This window comes from Falco naumanni, chromosome 12, assembly GCF_017639655.2.
Source record: "Falco naumanni isolate bFalNau1 chromosome 12, bFalNau1.pat, whole genome shotgun sequence".
NCBI classification, from domain to species: domain Eukaryota; kingdom Metazoa; phylum Chordata; class Aves; order Falconiformes; family Falconidae; genus Falco; species Falco naumanni.
In genome coordinates, this window is record NC_054065.1 from 15024391 (window position 1) to 15041178 (window position 16788).

Consider the following 16788-nt stretch of genomic DNA (forward strand, 5'->3'; position numbering starts at 1 on the left):
AGCAGTGTATCCTGAGTTTTTTGTGCACAGAAAACTGAGGCCTGAAAGTGTGCATAGTATTACTGTGGTTCGTGGTAGTGTTTAACTTCCAGTTCACATGAATACAAATTTTCCCAACAAAAACATTTTGAGGAAAAATACATCTGACACCACATATATGTTTTTCTTTTTTGAAAGACCAGTCTAGTTAGCAAAAAGCACAGGCACATCTGCACCGTGCAACACAGCGAGGTGAGGTGGCACAGTGCTGGAAACAGAACTGTACGCAAACTTAGGTCTGCAGCCAGGTGAAATATGTTATTCAGCTCTTAGGTATCTCTACATACTGTTTAGGCCATCCTTCTAGAAGCAGTTAGTACAGAGTCTTCCTCCTAAGCTTTCTTAAGCGAGTGTGAAGATGATGCCAGGACTGAGGCAGCCCACATGAGAATGAACCCCTTTCTGTTCATGCAGCCTGCCTCAAGGGAGTGAGAGAAAGCCAGCAGAGGCCAAGAGGAGCGTGGACAGGGCTGGCTGAGGGGCATTTGTCTGCAATATGCTTTCTCAGTAGTGGAATCAAGGCTGTCCTCCACGGCTGGCACCTTTTTTCCCAATGCTGATAGTGTCTTTGGAAGGAAAGGACTGAGTTGCTGGGTGTTCGGAGAATGATCAAATATATTTAAACTCGTAGCAGTTGACGAAAACAGATTGTTCACAGTTCCCGCGGGCACCATGAAAAAAGGTTTGACTGGAAAGTATTCCTGCTTCTAACAATGAAACTCAAGCAACCCACTGATATCCTTTGGGAATTAAAGATTTTGTACTAGCTTTGATGTAAGCTGGTGATCAAGCACAAAGCCATTTAGATGCATGGATAGGCTGAGTTGTGATGAAGCCCTTCTGCACCACAGCTCCATTCATACAGCACTGTAGCATCGTCTCTGAATTCCATGCATACAGCACTACAGTAGTGCTGGTGCCAAGGATCTCTGTTTTTTAAGAAAAAAATATATTGCAATGTAACCACTGTAATATCCTGGAAAGATTCCTTTCTTTGTTTCTGGACAGCAAGTGGAGTTTGCTCTCTCACTCTGAATTTTACACAACACCCAAGGTCAAACAGGGACCAGACATTTATGGTTAATCCAAATTATGCACAGATTTCAAGCACACTGGAAAAATGGATTAATATAATTACCTTTTTAATAACTATAAACATATTGATTTGAAGTTATCAGAGTAAATATAGTCAACCTTCAACTGCACTGCTTGCTATCCCATGACTGGAGAAATAGCTTCCCGTTAAGTGTCAGGCTGGTGTTGACTCTAGTCAATGATCTGAAAGAGCTTTCTTTAGACAGCTCTAAGCAGACATGGGTGAAATTGTCTCAGAAGAAAGATATTTGTTCTACATACCACATAGGATTTTTTTTTAGAAACAATACCACCACCACCACCACCACCAAAAACATCACATAAGCAGAAAATGTTCATTTTGACACTGAGTTTTCTAAAAAATGTTTCTGTAAAGTTATTGATGATCCTGATTTCTGGAACTTTCTTCCTGAAAGCAGCCTGAGGATCATGGCAAACAATGATGCAGGACTGCTGCCAGAGATTCAAAATTAATGGAAAGATTTCTACAAAATCTCAGTGTGAAGCTACTCATAGTAGCCTTGGTGGTGCCTAGTCCTACAGCAAGATAAAACAGCTGTCTCAATTAACAAACATGCCAGAAATACAATTTTTGCTCAAACTGGATTTTTCTTACACTGAAGAAAGGATCTGATATCAAGATAGAAATCTGAAAACCACACTCTGTTCATATCCCTTTTTTCAGATTCATTATGGAATTATGGATTAAAATTTTAAGTGGCTTCAGTTTTTGATGGTTAATATTTTACAAATATTAACCTACTAGTAAGCAGAATTGCCTGCTCCAGTATTCACAGGACACTCATCGCTCCTATGGTTTCTGTGGACCTGCAGGACAAATGAAAGGCTTTCCCAAAGTACTGTAATTTTCACTCATGCTGTGAGGTTACTGAAGCATGATGGACTTTGGTGGCTTGCAGAGTATCATTATTTATCTTTCAGGGTAAATAAAATAATCTGTTAGATGTAGCAGAGGACAGCTTGTTATGATCTGTAGCTCCATGAAATACTGTCATTCTCTGTCTGTGTAGGTCTCAGCAAATTGAGCCTCATTACAAAGGTGAAATGATGTAACTGCAGCAGCTACAGCGAGCAGATTGTTAAATGCAACATACCCAGAACCTCAGCTTGATGGAACATATACCTTGTCAGTACTTGTTCTGATAATAAGAGGTTTACTTATAAAATATATGCTACCATTTTGCTAGAGGATGCTGGGAAATGTAGTTCATAGCATTTGTTTCTCAAAGGTGGCCAAGACTTTGCAAAGCAGAGGAACCACAGATCTTGGAAGACTTGTAGAATGAGTAGATAGATAAGTAAATAAATAAATATGGGAGGAAAAGCATGTTATGGATGAAGTGACCTCTTTTTTTTTTTTTTTTTTTGTGTGTGTGTGTATGTGTGTGTTAAAGTGAGAGAAAAAGGAAAGAAGAAATAAAGAATTTACTTTATTTTAAAATTGATATTTAGGGACCATAAATACTTTTTATGGTGCTGAGGGAATCATTTATCATAGCGAGCACATTATGCAAGCCTGTTTCTCTTAAAACGCTCAGTCTCTCTGGCTGATGACAAGGAACTATCAGCCAGTTAATCTATAACTGAGTAGCAAGAGCTCAGTGTAGGAAATTATCTGGCAGCAACATGATAGTTTTCAAGGGCAGAACCTAGGGTAGAAATAGAAGGGACAGCACCATTGCAAGTGTTTTGTGTAACTAAGGTTGTTTATACCTTTGCTTGCCTTTTTTTTTCCTTTGACGGGATTGGACCATTTGGTTTTTAAGCACTAAAATTGCATTGCTTGGCTCAAAGTTCTGTTTGTGTGCAGCATTGCAATGGTGCTGCTTTGGAATTTGTTTTTCTGCTACAAGTAGCATATAAACCATCCTGTACAGGACCAGATTCAACCAGGGTCTTAAAATGAATCTGAATTGAAATGAGAATAATTTTAACTTCCTTGGGTTGTTTTTTTCTGGGAAAGCATGGTCAAGAACTATTATCTGCAATCCCTTTGTGAGTTTCAGAACTGCCTGTTCCAGCACCTCTGCAATTCATTCAGACTAGCCCATTCTGTAGCACGTTCTCACTGTTCTTGCCATTTCTGGGGAAACTTCACTCCCAGGAGAGTTTTGCAGCCAGACAGGTAGATGAGCAAGGCTCTCCAGAGTAGCTGTCTCTTGAGTCACATCCAGCCTTTGGCCAAACACAGCCTATAGCTTTTTGGCATCCTCAGGGCTCTATCCCAGTGGTGACTCTAAGGGCTGCTTCTGAAGCCATGTGCACTAGCTCCTGTCAAGAAATATTCTTCTACTTCAGTGTTTGATGGAACAATCTGAAAGAGTGAGGAACTCTGAGAACTGCTCTGCTGTTCAAATGCATCCCTCAGGATTTATAATTCAAGGTTTATAAAGCCAGTCTGGAAATTGAATAAGAATGAACGCTCCTCCTGAATGCTTCTGGCTAAGATTGGTAGTGGAGTCTAGGGTTAGAGTAAAATGAAAAGTAACTGTGTTTCCTATTCCTTTGGCTGAGATGAGCCTCCCAAACTCATTTGTCATGTTACAGCCACAGGGTCATGACATTTTTCCTACTGTGGAACGAAAAGCCACAATGATTGCAAGGAATGGTACAACGATATTGGTGAGCTTGTTCAGGGGTGGGTGCTGCTCCACTCTAGTATATGTTCTCGCTGTAAATAGCACTGCAGACACCCCTCCTTGCCCTCAGGCACTCACAGGCTGCCTCTGGAGGGAGGGTGTTGGTTTTCCTTCACAGTGTCTGCCCTGCCAGGAATTTCCTCCAGAACACTTCACACTTTTATTTCCCCCTCATTTCATCCTCCCATCAGGTTTTTTCCTTGCTCCTTGAGCCTTGTGGCTTAGCACATTTCTCTCATTCCTTTGATGATTGTGAATGGGAAGTAAAGCCTGTTCCTAATTAGTTCTGATAATGAAGTGTTAACACACTTTTCTGTGTAGGTACAAGTCAGGTACTTCAGAGCTGGAGCCTGTGTGAGGGTTTCGTTGCTATTGCTTGCTGTTCCTGGCTTTCTCTGCATCAGTGTTCTGCTGGCTCTTCACCTCCTGGGATTTGCTTAGGCCTTTTTACAATCCCTTCTGTCCATTTCCTTTTTCTTTTAATCAACACCTTCCTTATTTTTCCAGTTAATAAAGTACAATAAATGTACACTTCATTAACTAAATGAACTGAAAGACAGTGTAGTCAGTTGTGAAGAGCAAGTCTTCCTTTTCTAAATAGGTAATTGCCCAAAGCTTGTCTCACACAACATGCACCTTAACAGTCAGTAGGAAGGAGAAGGTAGTTCAGTCTTTGTGTCCTCTGCCAGCAATGACATCTGTCCTGAGAACGTCAGCAGGAGACCCCAAGGCCGCCTTCTGATTTAGGATGACTGCTGATTAGCTAATTCATGTACTGCAAGAGCTGATTTGGTCCAGGGTTGGGTTGGTGTACAGCAAAGCTGGAGGAAGTGTCTGTGCCTGTCTCCCTCCATGCTAGTCATTTGCCAAAAAGCTGGATTCCCTGGCATTCGGGGGTATGTATCACATGGGCTGTAAACATTTCCAGTTAGTGTGGATGATGCTCTTTTAGAGATCTGGGTATAGATTGTATCTATCTGAGTCAACAAAAACCTTATGTAGACAGGGGAGATCATGTAATAGGAAACAATTAGACTTCAAAGACTCAGAGCCTTAAAAGTAAAATAAAATAAAATCTCAAAATACTTTCACAGATGGGCAGAATGAAAACCACACACCCTTTGGGCTTTACAACAGAACCTGGCAAAATTTGCAGAAGGGAAAATGTGTCTGGTGTTTGTCATGCATCAGTGCCCTTCCTAAGCTTTTTCCTCATGATGGTAACACTTCTTTCAGCATGACCACAATCATTGTGTCAGACAGATGGCCGCTCTTGAAAGGAAACGTACTGTGGGATCATGGATATTGCTTGAGATGTGGTTTGCTAGTCCTGGAATGTGCCCTTTCATCAGAAGCTTGCTGTGATGAAAAATACTAAATACTCAGTATATTAAAAAAGAAAAAAAAAATAACAACAAGACCCCCCCCCCCCAAAAACAAATCACTATTTTTTTCTCCTTTGACTCTTGAAACAAAGTGTGCCCTCTAAAATAACAGAGGTAGTACATGCAGTAGAACATAAAGGAACATGGCCGCTGAGCAGGAAAGAATGATCTGTCCAAATGGGATTGGATGTTTTTAGCTAAAAGCTTTTGCTGTCTCATTAAAATATGATCTTTTCTTCCAGGAGAGGATCCATGGCACAATCTGGAATGAGATTGACGATTTAAAGGCATTCAAGGTGCTGGATCTAGAAGATTTTGAAAAGATGTTCTCCGCGTATCAGAGACACCAGGTAGGGGTGAATTCTTCCACACCTCGTCTTCCTTGAATTTCTGGGGAAGGAAGGAACACGTGACAGTGATCTGGGCCCTTGTCCATCTGCAGTCAGGCTGCATCATTTACTGCCTTGCCACTGTTCAAAAAATCACAAGGCCAAAAGAAGTGGGGAGAACAGCAGAGTATAACCTTCTGTTATCAACAGACTTTGTACTAATGGGCAGCTCTCAGAGGTAACAGCTCCCGACAGGTAATGCTCTGTTTGATCTCAGCAGCCACTGGCTTCCAAAAGCTCCCGAGCTTACATTTAGGTTTGACATCTATCTTTGTATGTCTCCCATTCATCCACAGAAAAAGTGTCTGTAGTTGCCTGAGTACTGAGCAAGATGACTGAATTAGCTGTCTTTTACTTTGTCTATTTTTTCTTAAACAGCCAACTGACCTAACTGGCTAGGTGACAGAAACTGTCTGAATTACAGATTATAACACAAACAGCATACTTTAAAAGCAGCCATTTATTAGAATGTCCTTTTTTTCCTCCTCTTTTTCTTGGAAAGCAAGTCACCTTCAATTTATCTATCTCTGCTGAATGAAATTTAGCAGGAGAGGGATTGTACTTGCACTCCCTGAACTCCCCCAGCTTTCCTTGCTTTTGGAATATGTTTGGAGAAATTCAGTCTTTTGTACGCTGCAGAAATGAATCATTGCTCTGAAGTTTTAGGAAAAGACACAGACATGACTGCCATAAGCAGCCTTTATGATTAAGCTTTACAGTGATGATAACTACTTCATTAACTTATTTATACCTTAAAATTAACAAAAAAAACCCTTGTCTTTAGACTTTCCATCTGTTCCCTTCTCTCTCTCATTTTTCTATCTAATCCAATAAATATAATGAATAAATCTTTGATCTACTAGCTCACGGCCACATAGATAAACATCCCAACTTGAACTGTGAAGGCTACGATGTTATCCTCCGTATGACGGGATTTCATTTCTCATTCTGCTCCTGCAAATAGCTGTTGCTGTTTCAGTGGATCCCTCTCTCTGTGAATCCCTGAAACAAGAACATAGTTCATAAAGGGGAAGAAAGGCACATGAAACTTCAGTGCTGTTAAATGATTGGTTTTAGACCCTGTGACCCTGTGCTAATGGCTTAGCTATGGTGGCGAGATCCTAGTTGTCTTGAAATATCCAGACTGTACATGGCAGCATCAAGGTGCCATTGCAATGTTTCAGGTGCAAACATTGCAGCTTCCTCACTAGAAATGACCTCGCAAAACCTTGCTTCCTTTGGGCCCCAAAATCCAAAGCCAAAGCTGTACTGGTCTGACGACTCTCAGTTAGAATCATAATATTTATGCCTGTGTTACTAGTCATGGAAAAGCAGCCTGGCCTGTTCAACCGTAAACTAACCTGACCCTTACCCCTGCCCACTGGAATGGAGCCATCATCTCAGTGACCTCCATGGGTCTCAGAACAGTTCTCTTCCATCCTCATTAAACAAACTTTATGACAGTGGCTCCACACACTAAAGTATCATTTATGTAAGCTACTCGTATTTTTGTGTAGTTAGGTGTATTGCTGCCCTTCCAGCTTTCATTGAGGGGTTTGGGGTATTTTTTTCTCCTTTATATATTCCATTGTTATTACTGTGCTTTCTTTTTCACCCATACTCACTCCAGTGTGAACTGGATTCCTAATCAACAAGTCCTCATCAATTTACTTTTTTTTTTTTTTTTTTTTTTTAAAGGCCGGGCAACCAAAATTGCTTTTGAATCAAAAGCTTATGAGAAGTTTTCCAGTTGATTCACACTTAGTCTTTTCTCCTCTTTTATTTTTGAAAACACTCCACTCTGGCCAAATATGTGTTTACCCTGGGTTTGTGACTTTTAAACTTCATCCAAATGTCTGTAAAGAAAAATGTCAATGCAAAGCCCTGCTCTTTTCCATCTGAAATGCTGAATGGGTACAGATAAAGACATTTCTTTGCTGTTATTAACATGATCTTCATATTTTTTCCAGTTTCATTTACGTTAAACAGCTTTTCTTTCTTATTCATTTTTTAATGACAAAGGGTCTCTTCTCCTCTCTCAAGCCCATTGTATAACTTCTGGTTGCTATGAGGGAAAGCAGATTTGTTCAGTGTACAGAATGCTGGCCCAAGAATCCTTACACTTGTCTTTTGACCTTGCTCCAATCTTACTGTGTAATATTGACCTTTTGATTCAGTATATCTGGTGTTTTGTTGGAGTATGGAATATATTGTGAAATAGTTGGCATCTGTCACCCAGTAGCACTGTAAGGCTTCTTTGGTGGTTACCAAGTGCTTTCAAACTACTGAGTTATAAGTTGTTAGAAGGTATAATGTGTCATTGAAACAAGCTGTTACTACTAATGGCAAATTGTGTCTGTGCATCAAGAGAGGAGAACTGGCCCTCATGTTTTAACCTTGGCAGTTCTTTCAGTAAGACTCCAGACTAGATTTATAAAGGTATTTAAGCATTATTCTAGTTAATGTTTCAAGACCTAAAAGATTTATATTTTGGAGACTGAATTTATTCTTTTCAGAAAAGACCTAGAACTCTTAGTCTCCCAACATCTGCTGATTTAAAATATGCAAAGAAATGCTGAAATACCTTTGAGCCATCTGGGCCTGTATTACTTGCTAAGCATTTTATTCTCTTCAAAAACAGTGTGTGTCTAAATTCAGCGTCCTTGTTAAACTTGATATCTTTCTCTGTGACTAATTTTTGGCATGTTTCCTTCTTCGTTATTTGCGGCTGCTGCCTGTATAGGACCTGCTAACTAACCCCTCCTCCTGTAAGCAGGTGAGTACCATTGTCTACCTCCTGGTCCTCTTGCAGTGTGTGGGAAGGTGAAGTCTGGCACCATGCTATTATGGGGTCATGACTCACCTCATGCTACTCTTTCATATGCCTTTGCACCTCTGCTTTTTGGATAGGGAAGGTGGTACAAAAAATTCTTTTTGTTGTATTAGCTCTGTGATAAGAAGTAGTTCCTGTTGTTTCACTTAGCTATAACCTCGCTGTGGTTTCTGCTGGTGTCTGTAATCCCCTTTTTGATGAACCTGAGGAAAAAGACCAAGGACAAAGTAGAATGTGAACTTGAACTCTTCCTTAACTAAAGGAATAGTCTCTCCAGTGGAGGAAAAAAAGGGGCTCTGACGGAGCCTTCACTCCCACTGGTCCCGTCTGTGATCCATCTGCTTTGGACAGTGCTGAAGTCTCCAGATGTATTCACTAGCCACAGACTTTCTGATAAAGAAAATGTTTCTTTCTGTAGAACTAGAAGGTACTTTGGTTGGGCAAAAACATTTGTGACAGCTAAGGAGCAGAAGGCTTAGACTGAAGGAAAGCCTATTTCATTTCAGATGTCTGAAGCCCTCAGAAAGTTCAGTGAAAGACTGAAATGGTGTTTAGATGAAGTAGAGATATCAGACTGTCCACGTGTCTTCAATATGGTTACTGCTCAATTTATGCATCACCTTAAAATTCTTGGCCACACTTTTGGGAAGAGCAATGGTCTCAGAAAGAGGGTTGTTCAGGTGTCATCACAAGTGCCTCTTTGGAAAGTTTAGTTAGGACCTCTGCTGCTGGGTGAGGCTGATACATGGCTCTGGGTCATTTACCGACTTTCATCATGGCAGCACATACCGTGAAACAATTAAATATGGAAGAAATATTTCCCTGAAGTACTGATAATTCCTAGAACCTGGGGTATTTGAAAGAGGACAGCAATATGATGAACACATTCCATATGGCTAGTCATTCCAGCACTGAAATTTTAATTGATTTTTGAAATTGAAATTAAAATCTCTTTGAAGTACATAACATAAAGTTATCTCAGATGGAAAGTTGGTAAAAAATGATGGGAATAAACCTTAGGGATCTTGTCTGTCAGGTTGACAGCAGCTCCAGCTATTCTTGCTTTGTGTGCTTGGCCTGTCTCACAAAAGCAATTCACTACTGCCCCCTTGCTCCTCTTTTGCTGTGTCTAAGAAAATGCAGATAGTCCATATGCAATCTGTTTTCTTTCAGTTAAGCTTGCAATCTGGCTTGAGTAAAACCTGAGGCTTCATCTGCTTTTGCTTACACACAACTCCAAGTATCTATAAATAACTCTTGCCTCAATACGAGTTGAAGAAAATATATTTTTAGATGAGAGTAGCCCACTCCTTATGACCAAGGAACGGGCCACGTCTGAACAGTTTGAGTTATTCATCTGTGCTGAACCTTGTGGGTTGGGAAACTGGAAATGGCACGGAGACTGTTATACCAATTCCTGCTGCATGGCTTTAGGGGAATCCATGTAAAACCCCACCCTACATATGCATCCAAACCCTGAAACAATTTGGTTTTTCCCTTGGGATAGGTGCTGGTTAACACTAACTATGTCTGCAGACATTAGCTAATGAGCAACAGTGAAGCTTTTAAACCAACAGCACAGACCAACAAGTACCTTTCTTACCTTCAACAGCTACCTCCCAGTTCCCCTGTCTTCCCACAAACTGAGGAAACTCAGGAAAACTTTGACATCTCTACATGCCAGATTATACTGGGGTGCCCTGATTTTTGGTATTGTTAGTTACTTTCTCAGAAATAAGAAACTTACACAATGCCCAATTTTTTCCTTTTTTTTTAAAAACACTCTTTGATGTATTGAGTAACATTGCAATTTTTTTCTGCCAAGCTAGACACTTTGGGCGCATCCAGCAGAACTATTGTGTGCGTGTGGGCAGCTGGTGTATTGTACCTGCTTATAAATGCCCCATTGTATTGGTGGTGGATCACTGCAGCAAATTTGGACATGGTTGTATAAAGCCTTTGTATATGCAGGAGCAACACAGGGTCATTGTAGCTGATTGTACCAAGAACTCAAATGACAACTAGCAATATGAATCTATGAGTTACATTTAACTCTCAAATACTTGGATGTCAAAATTTCTTGCACTGGGTTAGTCATGCTGATATAAGTAGACCTTGAGCTGCAGAACCCTGAGTCCTAGGAGTGAATCCTGGGAAGCATCACTGTATGCTTGCCATGATTTTATAGCTTTCCCTGGGTATCTGCTGTTGACCACGCTCAGGGGCAGGGTACTCGGGGAGATGGACCTTTTGATCTGACTCAGCATGCTTGCTGTTACGTCCCAAGAAAGAAGTCATGTTGCTAATTTGATGGGTGCATTCAAAGCTAGATTATAATGATAGATCTCAAAATCACAAGGCATGGTATATGGTTATCATAGAAACACATTTTTGAAGAGGTTCCTGCAGCAGTTAGCTGGGAAAATAAAAACTGGCCTGTTTCCAATTCCCTTTTCTCTGTTGGTAACTAGACCACTATTATCCAGGATTAACACCTTTTATCATTACTTCTACTTCCCTTTAAGGAATGGTGCTAAAAGATATTCAGTAACTACAGAAAGCCAGTCTCTGGAAGTGAAAAAATCTGATGCCTCTGGTGTGTAGGCAGGACAAGAAGACAGTGAATTTTGGATGGTCAGACTGGGTTTGCAAATAGTTTCTCTCCATAGTTGTGCTATGACAAACATTTGGGGCAGGGATTTTCCAGGTGATGAGTTTGCCAATGGGATATACAGAGAACTTTGAAAAAGGGTGTTTTCTGTATGATTAAATGTATTAATTAATTTTAAAAAGAGAGGTTAGTTCAGATGTAGATGTTGACCATTTAGTAAGATAAATGTTATCTTGCCCTATTGTTTGCATTTCTTGTATAATATGGATTGGACTAGTGCCATGGCAGCCTTAAGAGATGACGGAAGGATTTGTGCTGTGTGTGCTATAGCCTCTCAAGAATGCTATGTAACCCCTGCAGAGGGCATCTGCTGAAGGATATACTGTGGCACCAGTGGGCTTTACCATAATGTGCCCAATTTCCATGCCAGTTTTGTACATTAACATAATGACATAACTGTTGGTAGAGTGAGTTCTGTGTCTAGTAATGAATTCTGTTTGTCTAGTAACACAGGATCTACCTCCATGTTTTCTGCCCTTCTAGTCTCCTTTTCTCACCATGTGGGTGGATTTTCCCAGGTTGGGATAGGTTTTGTTCATTACACTCAGCTAAGTCTATTAGTCTTGGGTGAGAAGCATAATACTGATTGTTTTCCCTCCCTTTTGAATTATATGCAGAAAGAGATGGGTTCAACAGAAGACCTTTACCTCTCCACACGAAAGGTGAAAGAGCTCTCTGTGATTGATGGCCGGAGGGCCCAGAATTGTGTCATTCTCCTTTCCAAGTAAGTGTGCTAAGCCTTAGCTCACTGGGTATGCCATGGTCAATGTAGAGGCAAAAGGGGATGGAATTAAACAAATGGACATGTTTCTTTTCCCGACTAGACCTGCAGTCTAATACCTGCAGAGCTTCAGTGAAACCTCTCCTGCAGTGTCATAAGAGCACGTCTCTCTGAAGAGTTAGCTCACTTAATAAACACATGCAGACATGCATTTTGTGCATTAAACAGACACCAGAATTACTCTGAAGACTCATCACCAGAAAACTATCAGTACTTATAGGTAGATGAAGGCAGCTCTTTGGCAGTGCTTGCACTTGGCTCTAAGTGGTGTGTCCCCCATGCTCTCTGTATGTCACTTTTCTCTCCTCTGTATGTTTATTTCTAAATGTTGCTTTGAATATCTCCTTGGAATACAGCAGAGTTAAGAATAATGTTCATCTGTGTCATTTTTCACTGTTGGTGAGAAGAGTGGTAAATATAAGAAGACATATTAAAGAATTAGGTCTTGTATTGGTAAATCAGGTTTTGGAAGCCAGAAGTTGCCTTTGTGTGCTCTTGCAAAGGCTGATGCCTTCAAATGCTGTGACATCAGGGCCCTCTATACGCTCTTCATGTCTTTCTACCAACATGAGTACTAGGCTGGATGTCTGTCACTGAATATCAAGTTTCTGCAGACACTGATCCACCTGAGAAAGGTGCCTTTCATACCAGAGGAGTGACAGCAGGGCTGGGTACACAACCTGGGAAACCTGTGGCAGCACTGAGCAATAAACTGTTTAATTGATCAGTAGAAAATGAAGGTTCTTATGGATGTGTTTGTCTGTCTGTTGTAGCAGGCAAAACAGTTAAAAGCAAAGTTGCAGCCAGATCACCGGGGACGGAGTGAGTTCTTTCCATCGCTTAGTGAAGCCCATGGAGGCTCTCATTATCTCTCATTATGCTACTTCTGTGGCATTAGCCTGCATGTCATCAGGACCCCCACCATCCAAACCAGCAATAAGGGCAGGCTTACATTTCTCTCTTTGCAGCAGTTGCCAATGCATGTCTTTGCTGGTGTTGGCAGCTGACTGCAGGCTGGGGCAGAGGGATGGGGAGGCATAGGGGCAACAGGATTTTCATGCTGTTTGACAGACCTGCAAAGTTGTGTGGGGGGGTTGAGATTAACTCATGTAAGTAGGTGGAACATCCCCTAGAAGTAGTAATATATTGCATGCAGGTGGCTGGGCTGAAGAGGATCCAGGAAGGTGATCCATGACTTGGTATGACACTAGATATTTATTTGTCACAGTCTGCTATCTCCAATAAAAAAGCAGTGTGGATGGCAACAGTACGTTTTTCACCATTCACCTCTTCTGTTGTGCAAGTCTGGTTCATTCTTACCTGAGAGGAATCCTCTCTGAATGATGAGAGAGAAAGGATGGTCTCTGTGGTTTGTCTTCCCTTCTGCTGCCTCCAGCAAAGTGCTATTGAAACAGGAACCTTGTGCTTCAGGGTACACAGTGTGTGTTCACTCCAGGTGTGCCATGTCCACTTCAAGCTGCTAGTTCTCTCTGACTAGAGGTGAAAAGCTGTGTTTTGTGACTGTCAAATTCTCCACTAGGAAATATCCTGATCTTATTGTTAGCAGGCCTAACTTGGATGATAGAGATTTGGAGACTGAGCTTGCTGTCCCTAAGGAGCCTGCCAGCTTGCGTTGTGCCCTGCTAACTCTGCTGTGCTGCGCTGTGGGAAACACCAGTCACCAAGGCTACCACTGGCTTAGGTCATTTAACGTTTGTAACAGATAGTGTTATACCTAGGATATCAGAATATCTTACAGCCTGGCCCATGATTGCTATTTGTCTCCAAACTTCCCTTTTAAATGCAACTAGAAAAGCAAAAAATCTTTGGGAACTAAAATGGCACCTCTACGTTCATGCCTTTTTCTGCTCTTCGTGCTTATATGGTTCTGTTATTAAAGAGAGCAATCAGTAGGACTGGCTGCAGACAAGAATTGAAAGGGGTTTATGACCCCTTTGCAGTTTTTTTCATTACCTCACTTATTCCTCCTTTAGGGTAAACCCTGAAGGAGAGGCACTCCCAGCCAGATCATCATGGCTTCTGCCATGCCGTTGCGGCTCCTACAGCGCACCTTACGCATATGTGGGTGTGCACACATGTGCAGTGAGAGGGGATTGAAAACTGGTGACAAAGAGAGTTTATGCAACCCTGAGCTGCAGCTCCAGCTTTCAGGTTGCCACAGTATCTGCCAACAGCTGTTTCCAATTGACTCTTACTGTGCATATATCCCTGTAGTTTATTCCCCTTTTGTTTACACTAAACTGTCGTGTCCTTTAAAGTAAAATAGCTGCATGGGTTGGGTTTTCTTTCCTTCCACTACTCAAATGTTTTTGTTTTACTAACACTGTGTTAGAAGGGGTCAGGCAGAGCTCGTATTTCATATGGTCCAACAAGCCAAAACCCAGCTAGAGTGAGAAATAGGTGTCTCTTGCTTTCTTTTGCAGAGAGACTGGAGCATGGTAGACTGGAAAGAGATGAAAATTGAATTACTAGTTGATTTTGCTGACAGTTAACAGATTTGTAAGCCTTCCTCCCCATTCTCATCTCAATTTTCATAAAAAGAGCTCTGTTTCAACTACTTGATAGCAACATCTTTCAGTTTTCCTGCAGTGGAAGGATGTAATTGTCCTTGTTTAATGGATGGAGCCTGATGGATCCAAAACGAAGCTCCGTCCCATAGGCCAAATGTAAAGATTTGAACAGGCGCAAGATGAGTTTATTTCGCAGTATTTCCTGTAGGCCATAATTCAACTAGAACATGGAACCATCTGCCTGTGGTGAGTCCAGGTGCCCACCGGCTTCAAATCTGACTTTCTTAATGGTGTTTCCAACTTAGTTATTTCTGTCACACTGGAAATCTGCTATCCCTCGTGAATTTCCTGATGTCTTCAGTTTCCACCAGGCTGGAGATTTAGTGTCAGACTTGTGTGGTCTGGAAGAGTCATCCCAGATCACTGTGTTTCCCTGCTTTCACCTAGCAGCTGGAAATTTTTCTGACCTCACTCACCAGTATGGCTTCTCCCTGCCTCCATTACTTAAGTAACGGGTAGTATTTTTGTTGTGCCATATCTTTAAATATTCTTGCAGAACACTAAATGGTCCTTGCCAAACATGCCTAAGATATGCATTGCTTACTGTCTTGCTCTGTGAAACGTTCTGGAGAGGTCCAGTTCCATAAGACACATTACTCAGAAGAAGGCTGAATGTATAATATTGGAACTTTTCACATGAATTCCAGCAAAATCATTATGTCAGTGTTCTTCTGAGATGTGTTTGTTATTCCTGTGGCCCAGCCAGTCAGCAGTAACCCTCTCAAGAGGCTGGAAACAGTAGGAATGCTAGCAAAATGCCATAAAACCAATAGTAGCAAAAGGCAGAATATGACTACACAAAAATAGTTTTAAATGGGAATATGACAGTAGATCGATATTAGCAGGCAGGTTTACCAAATTTTTGTGGCTTTCATGATTGTCAGTTCAATCATATATCAATAAGGGAGAAGAAAAGGGACTTGTGTAGCATTTCCAACCAGAACGCTAAAAAGACTGAGTATTTTTCTCACATAACTCTGCCCTCTCAATGCTTCTAAACCCTTTCAGCTCAGACATTAAGAAGACAAGCTATTCAGCCAATGTCAGTCTCTGTGTACTGCCTCTACTCTGCCCACAGTCCCCATGTGCCTTTCTGCCATGTGACAATACAGTTCGTGCTTATTTCAAGGTAGATTCCAAGCAGCATGATATTCTGGGGTACAGATCATATTTTGATACAGAAACAGTTCATTCAACTTAGGAGTTCGGTTTTGCAGTGTGCTATCTTGAAAAACAGTAGGCAATAAACAGTGCCTCCTCGGTTCCTGGAGAGATACTCTATTTTTAAGTTAAGGTCCACAATCAATGGTTTTACCTGCTATTCCAAGTATGAAAAACCCCAAGGTTAAACTGAACATGTCAGTCAGTGCCATCTGCCTTAGATCACAGCTAGGCAGGGCTGTGATAAAAGATGAACTACTGCCTCATCAATACATCACTGTAATTTGAGGATTCTCAAGTTTGGTCCTGCTTTGCTCTTCTTGGCTTAGAAAGATGGCCATCCCCATATCCTTCTTGGCAGGAAACAGAGAATTTGGATGCGAAGTGGCTTGGTTACTCATGAGCTTTTGCTGAAGGAGGAAAAGAAAAGAGAAGCCTGTTTCTGTATGCACTTAGTAGAATACTTTCACAGTGAAGTGCTGAAAAGGCACTGGTAGATTTGTACTAACATGTTGATACAATGGTATAAGATGTACCTGGTAAAATGTCCCAGTTGTTGTCCCCAGAAGGTTAAGGTACTGTCTTCTTCACAGCTGGCAGCTGAGATTAAGAGGATATGGAAAGAGTGGCAGCATCTTTCTGTCTTCGGAGTGCACATGCAGTTAGACAAGACTGACTCCAGAATGCTTCTTCTGAGAGCGGGGAAATATTTCTTTTTCCTGCCTTTATAGGGTAGTGACAATGAGCATTCCCAAAACACAGATATTTAACAGCCTGCAGCTTGACAGTTGTACAGAGCCTTAGGAGAGCTCAGGAATTCGAGAAGGCTTATGTCCCAGTCACAAAGCTTGGGAGTGGATTGATTAGATGCCTGTCTGAAATGAGTTGTGGAGATGGAGAATTCTGCAGTCAGTAAAAGCTAAGATTTGGGTGAGCTATACAAACCAGCCTTAGGATGCAGCTAAGTATCAGCCAATACCTCTCACTGTCACAGCTACTACTGTTGGCATTGTTTGGAAGCACTGTGGTTCAGTTCACTTTGAAGTAGAAAATGGCCTTGATGCATGATAATCAGTCCCTTTCTCCAAGGCAAAAGGGTGAGTAGGACTGTGATCCCTGTGGTACAGGAACTTAATGTAGCTGTAACAAAACTCCAAGCTCTCTGGTAGTAAGGCAATCACGC

General features: G+C 41.4%; 1 protein-coding gene across 4 annotated transcripts in view; it reads left to right on the top strand.

The window, feature by feature from the left end:
* The window catches only part of DAAM2 (dishevelled associated activator of morphogenesis 2), a 205539-nt gene that overhangs the window by 157647 nt on the left and 31104 nt on the right, over positions 1-16788 (top strand). For 3 of the 4 annotated variants that reach the window (XM_040612105.1, XM_040612104.1, XM_040612101.1), the window contains 3 exons: positions 5422-5529; positions 8312-8344; positions 11690-11796. In XM_040612105.1, the coding sequence (XP_040468039.1) occupies positions 5422-5529; positions 8312-8344; positions 11690-11796 (248 nt within the window). The remainder of the gene's footprint in view (positions 1-5421; positions 5530-8311; positions 8345-11689; positions 11797-16788) is intronic. The other variant, XM_040612102.1, reaches the window with a different exon arrangement.